We start from the raw sequence: 12,213 nt of genomic DNA on the forward strand, positions 1-12,213 counted from the left end.
ATATGATATCCCAGAGGCACTACCACCATTGCTGATGGGCTCAGCCTTGGCCAGCAATGGGACGCTCTTAGAGCCGGCTGGCATTGGCTCTGTTGGACATGGGGGAAGCTTCTAACAGCTTGTCACAGAAGCTGCCCCTGTAGTTCCCCTGCTACCAAAACCTTGCCATGCAAACCCAATACAGTGCTGTGATCGTTACTGCGGCAGCATTCTTTAACAATATGATTTATATTCCGTTTAATATACAGAATTGAGGTTAGTAATAAATGCATTTTTTCTGCATTTTTTTTCAAATATGTTTACTTATTGCATTTTGAGGGGTTCCAAACACAGTTCAGTTGCCTGATCGCCGTCACTCTGTCTTTATGACAAGTCCTTAGTAATCTTCCCTGCATGCCCCACAACCTCTCCTGCCCTTCTCACCTTCCTTCCCCAAGGACTATACCAGTACTTATTACACTCTTTATTTTTAAAGCAAGAGCTTAATTGTCCTGTAAACAATTCTATTAATACCACTGCATCTTCCTTATTATTTCCCTTTTCTGCGTTGGTAGGGCTGTGCATACTGAGAACTATACCATTTTAAGGGTAAATAAATTCTTCAACTCTGCAAGTGAGGCAGGTTTCAGTATCTGCAGTATAACTCAGGAGAAATCTCACAAACATACTATTCAAACTTAAAAACATACCTATGCAGACAGTAACAATATATGCTAGTAGTAATCCTTCGCTGTATCGCTTCCTTAAGTTACTTGAAAAACTGTCCAGAAAAAAGGTACTTTAAAGCCGTCACTTTCACTTGTCATCAAGGTTTGCAGATGAATCTTAACTTTTAAGATGTCCTTCAATTTCACTAGCTAATCACAAGCTGTCTGCAATGAAATATTGTCTAAAACTTAACACTAAAAAAAGGGTTAACAAAAACCCCAAAACAACCAACAAGAGAAAAAAAACCAACCAAAAACCAAACAAAAACCCTCTAAAATTGACTGCATCAGTATCACAAATGTTAAATTACTGTTTAATAGATTATGGCTACTGTAGAACAGTAGGAAACTGCGAATTGTAATCTAGCTCCTGCAAAAAAACCCTGCATAAACAAACAATGCCAAATCAGATGGTCATATTTCTAATACAATCATACTAAATGGTTAACTTCAGCAAATATTGTGGTTATTAGACAAAGGTGTCTCGTGATTCTCTTCTTAATTCCATTCTGGATATTAAATTTCTGGAAACCTGTCAGGAAATAGCCTTCAGGTCAAGTATAGTAAGTGGCATAATAAAAGAGGTGTGTTTGGTTATGTGATTAAAAAGCATGCCTGCAAAGGAAAAGAGAGGCACAATGGCAGGTGGGGGAGCCCAAACAGTACCTTGCCCTGGCCACTTCCAGACCCATCCCAGGAAAGCCATCAGCCCACTGAAGTCCCATCTTCACACCCACAAAGGAGCACGGAGGTACAAGGCAGGTGGGGGAACTCCAGTAACCCAATTAGAGAAACAGCTCCTGCCAGCTCCTACCAGGGTTGTCCTAGGAGAGCTTCAGCACCATGGGGTGGGGACACACACTCTCCACTTGTTCTGGACATGTTTTTAGTTCTTGATGGTGAGCAGGTTGGTCACATAGTCTCACTACTTGAGCACGATAACACTACCGTGTCAATCGGGACAACAGGTGCCTTGTTTTGCTTACTTCTACTAAAATAAAAGTTCCCTTCCTTTTCACTGTCTAGGCCTAACTTATGCTAACTGCCACAGCGAACTGTGTTGTTGCAACTCCATTGACTGTTTTGACTAGTTGTCAGTTGACTTTATGGCAAGCCTGTGGTGATTTGGTTGAAGAAGATGCAGACTTTCAATACCTATTTATTAAGACAAATCTTACTGATTTCTTGAAGGTCTTTATAGTTCTTTCTGTCTTCAGAATGGTAAATTATTCAGCACGCTATGCTTTCTTTTTCTGAAAAAATTCCTGAAATTTATTTTAAATTTATAGATTAAAAATCATCCATTCAGCAGTTTTTTATCACTTGATACAGGTTAACTAAAGTCTGAAGTAAGTAACAGATGAATTTTAAAGTTTGAAATTAGCTATGAGAAAGGAAAATATATCAGTGAAGACTCTATAGCAGAAAGGTCTTTAAATTTTTTCACAATTGTGTGGGCCTGCAATACATTTTCTTTTGGGTGAACAAGCGTTGCTCAGGTCTGGCTTCTGATACTCTGTTACATGGCAGCTACTAAATGGACCCAAATCAGTTATCCCCCTGAAAGATTTTTAAATATACCTTCCTTTTTGTGTATGTGGTATGGGTAGATATTTGTTAATGCTAATGAGAAGGTGTTCATGACTTTTTATCCGCTCTTCCCAGTGTTCAGGTTTTATTTTGTCATTGGTTCTTTTGACAGTGCTGTGGCTAGATGACTGCTCCTGGTTGATTGTTCACTCTGGACTCTCTGAAGTCTGGATACCTTGGTGTCTAGGAGATATTTGTTGTTTTATTTTTTTTCATTAAACCATTGCATTGCATTTCAGTATTGTTTGCTTATAGGTGTGTGTTTAATGTCTTTCAGTATTCAAGTAACAATAATTAAATTGACAATATTGTATGTCTTCCATTCCTAAGGACATTTACTGCTTTAAATTTGCCATTCTCTTTAGAATTTCAAGTTCTCGTTCACATAACTTGAATGTTCTTTATGATCTGTCACATAAGATCAGAGAGCTTTTTCTCTTCACAGTATTTCTGAAGTTCATTAACATTTTGCCTTTTCTGTTCTCTGCTGATGGATGTACAAAGAAGAGAATGCCCAGTGCTGTTTTAGTCCCAATCAGCTACCCTACTGAAGTAGCACTTTTTGTACTTCAGCAGCTTGAGAAGCATGAATTCCATTTTCTGATTGGCATTCAAGTATGCTCTGACATTCTTTCAAAATAAAAATGAGAAAGACTTTAAGCTTAAACCTCAGATCTATCTGCTTTGGATATTTACAAAAGCCTCATGAGATTCAGGACTCCATGGCTGCCGTGAGCTGGCCAACTCCCAGTCAGATTGTGTATCACCAGGGAAAGTTCCCTTGGAAAGTCTAGCATGAAAGGATACTCTTGTCCTTCATCAAAATAAAGGTAAAACATCTCAAGCCTAGAGTGACACCATTGCAGTGGTCTGTCAGGCAGGCGGAAACATGCCTTGCTACTAGCCTTCCTGGTGAATGCAAAAGTGGATATACATGCACATTTTTCTTCTTTGCCTTCATGACAGGCATGACTCTTAGTTTCATTGGTTTTATAAGCACCAGCAGATTACGCCGCTGAGGCATGAACCTAATAGTATTTGGTCCTGGCGTATATGAGGATGTCTCCTGAGCCTCCCTCTGCTTCTGCCACCATTAAGGTCTTTGAATTTGATGCAGTCTGTCACAGAAGACTCTTGCTTCTGGTATGGTAGTGCAGTAGCTTGGTATCCCTGTGACTATGAGCAGTTTTGTTCAAGAACACACTTCAGTGTTGCACTTTATTTTACAGACTGGCCAGGTACAGAGGTGAACATTTGCTCTGAATAATTTCTCTTGGAAAATAAATCTATTCATACAAAGGAGGTGAAATGGAGAATCTGACATTTTAACAGTAATGTTTACTCTCTTTACCTATTGGGTTACTAGATTCATTAAATGCCTTCTCAAAACAAGCTCCGTGTGTAAGATTTATTCAGATGGGCCTTGTGTGCCCCAGCATGAAAGGATGAGGTGCAGATGTATCTGCTTCCAAAAATGATACAGCTTTATTTTTCTCTGAAGAGAGCATCACCTTCCCAGACATTATTCAGAATTAGATATTTGCCTGTTCTGTCTCACTAAACAGAAAATGCTAGCCACGTTTATAACTCTGAGCAGTGCTTCTTTCAGGACCTACTAAAAGTGCATTCCTGTAGGGATTCCCTTTAATGAGGAGGCAGAGCCACCGCAAAGCTTAATGAGCATTCTGTGCTAGTTATTCACATCTGAGTGCCATTGCCTGCTAATGAGGCTGTACTAGAGCCAGCTGGCCTATTTTGGGAAGTTCTTTCTCCTGTCACCTTGCTGTGAACATAATTGATAGAAAAACATCTGAACACTGGAATTGGGACTTCCTATATATTTGTCCTATCCTCTTATTTGTGGTTGTGACTGGCAGAGGGCTAGGTTCTGTAAATTCAGAGCTAAGACTGTAAATTTTTGAATGGTCTGAAAGATGTTCCATCCTCTGCCTCATTGCAGTTTCAGCTTGCAAAATTGGAGGTTTAAACTCTCAGGTTTGAATTCCCAAATAAATTTTCATCTTTTTCTGACTTTTTACCAAGTCAGGAAAGGTCCTCCTTTCAGTCCTTGTTAAAGCCCAAGTGGTCTTCAGAGTGTCCTTTCAAACTTCTCTAGGTGCTGTAGATGTGGTGTCTCAGTCATGGAATCGTTTGTTCTAAAGAGACAATAATTATTCCTCAAGACTGTATCTTGCCTAGATACATGCAGGTATTGTTGAGGACCTTTCATTTGATGATGGCTTTCTGTTCAGTTCCTCTAACAGTCAAATTATTTGCTCCCTCAAATACTGTCCAAAAAGAGGTGACCACTGTAGAACACCTACAGGTTCTGGGCTCTCAAACTAGTAGAACCAATTGAAATGTACATCTTCCTCGTATTTTATCTTCTTTTATTCAGTTTGCACCCTATTCACACTTAGACTGGTAGATTTTCTATATCTGAGTATTAGATAACTAGCACTGAGTGTTGGGAGTTGACAATGGTTATGCAGTACAGATTGCCTCATTATTACTCCGCAAACCCTGATCTATAACTCTTTCCAGAGAAACTTACCCTGAGAAATTGGTTCAAATAAACGTAAACTCTATATTGTCACTTCAGTGCTATAGAACCAGTTCAAGGGCAGCTCAATACTAGCTATTCCTTAAAGCTAAAGAGGATGGGCAGTGGCACTGCGTTCTGGATTTAAACAAGTGGAACTTTTACATGCTCATCTTCAAGGTAATAATAGTATTTCAATTGGAAGGTCTGGTCCATAATGCTGAATGTCTGAGTGATGTATTTTCATACAATAAGATCAGCTTGAAATTAATTTATTATTTTCTCACAAGGCATTGTTGCTGGTTAAAGGTCTTTCCATTAGAATGATCTGTGACTGCTGAAGTTTTTGTCAGGGTGCTGACTTCACATTTAAGAATTTCTTTCTTAATGTATTGTTTGTGAGGTAGTTTGTAAGAGAACAAACACTTTAGTGTCTGCAAACGGTCCAGTACTTTTTTCCTGCATGTAGTCTCAAGGCAAGAATACAAAGTTTGTATTTAATAGCATCACAAACTGCAGAGGTCATTTGGTAGAGTTTTTAGTTCCTGAATAATGAAAACTTTCTGTTCTGTAGAGAAGTTCTGTGCTACTCTTATTAAGTATTTCACTTATTTGCCAGCCATGATGGTAATATTATCCTTCTTTTATAAGGCACATGACCTTGAGAACCTTGGTAATACATCAAGCCAAACCTTACCCCAAGTTGCTCTCAGACGTGAAAGGTACACGCTGTATAGTCATGTCTGCTCAACAATCAAGAATTCCTTTTTTTTTTTTTTTTTTTTTCTTACATACCGCCCAAATATCTTCAGGGGATTGCCTCTCCAGTTTCCCCCATCCTTCAGAGTGATTATCCCAGACACATGTATCTCTTGGGGCTGGGCATCTCTTGGCCTTCACGTTCATAAGATGAAGTAAAGCATGTCTTCCCAAAAATGTCTTCATGTGCAAATCTCAGCCTGAGACAGGCAGGCATTATCTGCCGTGTGTTATAACTGCAGGCAGAGTGCACAAGGTTCTCTATCAAATGGCAACTGCTCAGTGACCAGTTTGTCAGAAATGGGGCTTGCTTAGCAGCATTTTACTTCAGGCCTCCAGCTCTTCAGGAGGTGATCAGAGTTGTATTTTTCACAATCTAGCATCTGACACAATAATCTTTTGGAAGTGGGATAAATGTATTTGACTTTCATACCAAATGCTTGATGCTTTTACTTCGAAGTACTGTCCCTGCCCAGACTATGTCTCAAATATGTCCCTAATGGCACAGATAACTGGCCTCAAATACTTCAGTAGGAAGAATTTTGGTTCAGGTAATGGTAATTCTGATACCAGTGCTTTCCATTTGTGTTGGCATAACCTACAGAATTGTAGTGCTGGGAACTTCTGGTTTTTTACTTACACTTCTGACATTTCTATTTCTTCCTTCCCTGTCAAAGACGGGGTCACGGTCATTTGTTCCTTGAAACATTTTACCATGTAAGGTCAATATCACCCTGATCACTAAGTCATTTCTGCTACTGCTGTTACTTACCAAATTTCAGAAGTTTTTGAAGCTTTAAGTAGTACTGTTCAAAAGAAAAAACACAGCTTTTTCATCTTTTGGAAATCTGAGAATTCAATTTCAATATCTCATTGCTACAGAGACTAAGTTGGGTAATTTTCAGTCTTGAGCTGTTGAAGCATGGCAGATTTAAACCCATATGATCTGAAGATGCTGATAAAACTGTGAATCATGCTGTGTAACATTTGGAATGACCAGATTATTTTTTTTCTGTTATTTGAAGAAAATTCTTCTGTTTTGTCTTATTGTAGTTTATAAAGCATACCAAATTAAATGGAAGAGTGCCTTGAGTTTTGTATGTATTGAAATTGTTGTTTAAAATTTCACAACAAAGACTTGAATAGTTTCCCTATCCACTATTTTCCTCGTGAAATTCAAACTTCCCATGTAGCGCTGAGGACGTCCAGGAGAGCAGTCATGTAGCACTCTGATTACCAGCAAATGACTGCAGCAGTATAGGAGCAGGATTCCTGATGTATGCCGGATAGACTTTAACATCAACTTCTAAACAAGAGTTTCAGTGAGCTTGCATAAATTTGCAGTGGTATTTGCTCCTCTATTCATAATTTCTAAACTTTTAACTTCTTCTAAGAACTGTTTTCCCACCAGTTCTTTATTTTACCAGTCTTGCTAAACTTCTCTAAAGTTGTAGAGCATTGTACAAAAATTTCAAAAGGATTAAGGAACTTATTAAGTAAAATAAGAACAACAGCAAATATTAACATTAATGCTTTGTCATAACAGAAGAACATGAGTGCCCTCTAGTTCTCTTAGAAAAACCTAAAAAATATGATCAATTTGAAAATACAATTTTACCTTAATGTCTTCTTGGAAAGTAATTTTATTAAAATAATTATTTTCAAGAAAGAAGTAAAGAAATAAAGAACTAGAAATAAAATGAGCATAAGCAATAGCATTAGTTTTGAAAAAAATCTAGAAGTAATTGCCAAGGTGTATGCTAATGGACACATTACTAGATATTAGGATATTGCAGAACTTCTCATTAATAGTATAGCATCATGCAAAAAGTTGCATCCTAATATTTGTACTTCCCTCTGCTGTCACCGTCATCCGTGTCCCCCCCGCCCCCCAAAGGCTACTAGCATTGAATACTATCCGGTTATAGTATCATATTATAGTATCAGATTATGTGTGTCTTTTATGTTCCTATATTATTCTTTATGCTAAGGATCTGTTTTGTGCTTTCTGGTGTTGCAGCAGCATGTTTTGATTGCTGTCTGCGTGAATTATAATTATTATAATTTACTTTGCAACTACTGTATCAGACATGATGGTGAGATTATGATGTGTCTTCATAAACATTTCAGAATAAATATTGTAAAATAGGGCTGGCATATAGTATTAAATATATTTTAGGAATTTGGTTTAAGGAAAATTTGCAAAAGGATGCTTTTCACAAATCAGTAAGTTGTAGAGTCATCTCTAAAACATCAATAGGAAGGAGAAGGAAAATAAAATTTTGATACTGTTATTTCATCCTATTTAAAGTTTTTCAACCATTTCCTTTAAAATTGAAACTTGTTTCTTGCTTGTTAGAAGAAATACGTGTCTTGTTTACCAATTCACTTAGGATAAACCAACTTTTTTACACAGAACAAGTGACAGAAAGGGGAAGCTGTATAGCATGCCATCAGTTTTGTGACTTGAAAGCTTACCTTCTGCTTATCTGTGTCACCTGTAACTTTCATGAGTGATATTAAGGAATGGAGGTGATGTTGTATTTTCTTGCAGTGGAATTCCTGGGAAGAAATGTGGAACAGTCATAGTCACAGCAGAGGAACTAGGTTGTTGCCGAGTAAGTGTGTGTTTATTGTTTATTATAAAATAAAATGAAAATTATTTTGTGATTTACACTGCACCAGATTGTCAGAGGTATAATGTATAAATTTGCATTTTGTGATATATGTAAGAAGTTATGATACGTCTTTCCTATCAGTTACTCTTAGTTTTAGACAGGAGAAAAAGGAAGAAGCCAAAAAAAATACAAAGCCATAAAGGTTTTGATTCTTAGATGGATTTTAAATTTATTTTTTGTTTTCTCAAGTATTTAATTACATTTTAATCTCTTGGTGTCCAATTTTTAACAATGATCCATTTGTTTCAGCCATGGAATTATATTTCCATTATGGAATATTGACATTACATGAACATCAAAGTATTTTGGATTTTTACCCTTATCATTAAAAGATTTTATGCTAATAGCAAGGAATTTATTTTAAAAATGTGAAACTAATATTTACTGGAAAAAATAGTAAGGTATTTCAAGGAATCACCATAAATGATGAGTTTAAACTGTAAAGAAAGTAAAGATTTCCATGGCCTGTTAGTGGCAGATGCCTACTTATTTAGTTGAAAACAGAAGAATATTGGGGGGTGGGAGGGCAGTGGGCGATTTGGCTGGTTAAGGGGAGAGACCTGGTGTGGTCATGACCTTCCCCAGTAGTTTCACTGCTCCTCCCTCTCCTGGGGTTCGTGGAGAAGCGGACTCGACAGAGGAAGAGGCTTAATGATCAGAAGACACCTGACAGTCAGGCCAGCTCAGTTGCTTCCCAGCATGGAATGAACTAGCAGCTATCTGTAAATCATAGGGAAACAGACTGGAAGAAAGAATAGCAAGTATGATAGGTATGGGGTGGGAAAGACTGGCTGGAATTTGAGAGGGGGGCAGTTTGTCAAAGCATGGTATGTATTGGATGGGGCTGTAGGGTGTATCTCTTGAAGAGTTTGCAATGGCAAGGTAGCAAATCTGAAATGAGGAAAGCAATAGTATCAGACGTGATGGGAATGTACAGGGGATCTGGAGAGTACAAGATTAGATATATAAAGCTACAACAATACCTTGAGGCTTGAAAAGATTTGTTTCTGGGGCTTAGTTTTTGTAATTTGATGGTGTTGAGGAAGTAATGCTTTGCCTTATGTATAACTTCTAACTTTTATACCATGTCATTAAGTGGTTAATTTTTTTCTACATAGACAATAGTCATGTTTCGCTTTTTACTAATATAACCAATAGCTAATCTGTTTAGGCCTTATTTCCTTAAGTTTATTACATATTTGAAGTAAAAAGAAGTCCTTAATTTTGTACCTTATTTCCAACTTAGTCAATTTTGTATTATTTCTCTGCTAAAGTGGTATATTTGAATAGCACACAGGTTCCAATCTTATTTACGTTTTCCCGGCAACCTGCCAATCCTGCACAGCTAACGTTAATATGGTGCGCCAACCCAGTCTCATTGAACTGCCATTTAGCAGTAGGAAATTCCCATGTTACTGGTATAAATGAATAAGTATGATCATAGAATATGCCTGTCTTTCCCCTCTGTTTTACATTGGCTTAAACTTTTGTACGTAGTACATGATCAGAATGTTCACACCTTTATCAGATGACAAAATGGATGCATCATTTATTGCTTTCCTGCACAAATCGTACTTCTACATTTCTTAAGAAGTTAAGCTCCTACCATTCTTAAGAGGTGTTTGCCATCACCCCAAGCATTTGTTAGTTACCTTAAAAAAGACTAAAGACAATATTTTCCTGATACTCTGGGTTTGTCTTCCAAGACCAGTATTTTTATCTAAGTTGTAACAAACATATTTAGAAGTGACAAATATGTTATTAAATCTGTAATCAGAAAACTTGGGGGGGGGGGATTTTTTTCTTTCCCTTTTAATGAAGACAAATACTAGGTGCCTTCCAGGGCCTTCATGTTCTTCCAGATTCACCCCACTCAAATTTTACATATATGACGACTAGTTCAAAATCACTGAGGAGAGCTTAGAAATTATTTGGGACTCAATCTCTCTCTCCTGCATTCTCTGTCATGTTCCTTCATGTGCATACTCTCCCACACAGCCTCTTGCACTACCTCATCAGCTGTCACATACTTCCTCTGTGATATTTTCCTACCTAAGTTTATGTAGTATTTGGGTTAATTGTTATCTGACATTCTGAGATTTTTTGCTAAACTTTTATAGCTCATGTTCAAAATGACAAAGATTTTTAGTATTGCTGAATTGCTGAGGTTGGAAGAGACCTTGGGAGATCGTCTAGGTCAACCCTTCTGCTCTTCTTAGATGATGCCATCATGTTTTGAGTATGTGCAAGCAGAAAGTCTCTGTTACAGTGTTTTGCCACATTCGCAGTAATTTTTTTTCTTTTATTTAAATGGAATTTCCTGGATTTCAATTTGTGGCTATTACCACTTGTTCTTCCACTATATACCCCTAAGCAGAGCCTGTGTACTGCCTCTCATCAGATATTTATACACATTTATAAGATGCCCCTGAGTCTTCTCTTCTCCAGGCTAAATAATTCCATCGCTCAGCCTCTCCTCGTATGAGAGATGGTCCAATCCCTTAATCATTTCACTGACCCTTTTTCTGGAATCATTCTAGCATGTCCACGTCTTTCTTGTACTGGGGAGCCCAGAACTGAATACAGCACTCCAGGAGTGGCCTCACCAGTCCTGAATCACTTTCTCCAACTTTTTTTCAGCACGCTTTGTAATGCAGCCCAGGAGGCTATTGGTCTTCTTTGCTGCCAAGGGAACATTGGACAACTTGGTGTCCACCAAGACCTCCAGTCCTCTTTTGCAAAGCTGCTTTCCACTTTTTTGGCCTGCAGTCTGTACTGGTGCATGGGGTTATTCCCCTCCAAGTGCAGTATTTGGCATTTCCCTCAGCTGAACTCCATGAGGTACATGTTGGTTAGGTTTTCCAGCCTGTACAGGTGCCTTTAAATGGCAGCACAACCATCATCTGGTGTATAAGTGGCTCCTTCTAGTTTTGTATTGTTTGCAAACTTTCTGAGGATCTATTCTGTCCTATCATACAGGTCATTAATGAAGCTGTTTGATATTATTGGCCCCATTTTTGACACCTGGGATGCACCACTAGTGACTGGCCTCCAGCTGGACTTTGTGCCACTGATCTTGACCCTTTGAAGCCAGCGGTTCAGCCAGTTTTCAGTCTACCTCACTGTCCAGTTATCAAATCTGTAATTCTGTCAGTTTGTGAACAAGGATATTCTAGGAGACAGTGTCTAAGGCCATGCTAAGGTAAAGAATAAACAACATCCACTAGTCTCCCCTCATCTACTGAGCCATGCATTTCATACGGGAAAGCTTCAGGTTGATCAGGCATGAATTTCCCCTTTGTAAATCCACAACGATGGCTCTCAGCCACATTCTTGCCTGTCATGTGTTTGGAAATATTTTCCAGGATTATTTGCTCTATCATCTTCTCAGACATTGAGAAAAGACTGGCCTGGATCCTCTTCCTTGCCCTTTCTCAAAGACAGGAGTGACACTTGCTCTCTCCCAGTCCTCAGGAACCTCCCCTGAACATCATGACTTTCCAAAGATAATCGAAAGTGGCCTCACAGTGACGTTGGCCAACTACATCAGGACTCACAGGTGCATTCTATCAGGTCCTATGGACTTCTGTATGTCCAGTCTGTTTAAATGTTTCCTTACCTGGTCCTCCTATACCAAGGGCAAGTCATCCTTGTTCCAGACTTCCTCAGGTGTGGGTCTCAGGTGCCCAAGATTCTTGAAGGCAAATCTTACCTGTGAAGACCAAAAGACAGAAGGCTATGAGAAACACAGACTTTTCCATGTCCTCTGTCACATGGTCCCCTTCCCCACTCAGTGGTGAGCCCATGTTTTTCCTAGTCTCCCTCTTGCTGCTGTTACATCTGTAGACCTGTATAAACAGTCTTCCCAGCAGACCCCACCCCAGCTAGCTGGTGAGTCTGCAGGTTTATCTTTGCATTTATAATCCTTCTCACATTC

The 12,213-nt window shown here is 38.5% G+C and overlaps 1 protein-coding gene across 5 annotated transcripts in view; it reads left to right on the forward strand.

Annotated features, from left to right (window-relative positions):
• The window catches only part of CPNE8 (copine 8), a 110,414-nt gene that overhangs the window by 39,227 nt on the left and 58,974 nt on the right, over nt 1-12,213 (forward strand). For all 5 annotated transcript variants that reach the window (XM_056340089.1, XM_056340093.1, XM_056340091.1 and 2 more), the window contains one exon: nt 8,153-8,216. In XM_056340089.1, the coding sequence (XP_056196064.1) occupies nt 8,153-8,216 (64 nt within the window). The remainder of the gene's footprint in view (nt 1-8,152; nt 8,217-12,213) is intronic.

Source organism: Falco biarmicus, chromosome 5, assembly GCF_023638135.1.
Source record: "Falco biarmicus isolate bFalBia1 chromosome 5, bFalBia1.pri, whole genome shotgun sequence".
NCBI lineage: Eukaryota > Metazoa > Chordata > Aves > Falconiformes > Falconidae > Falco > Falco biarmicus.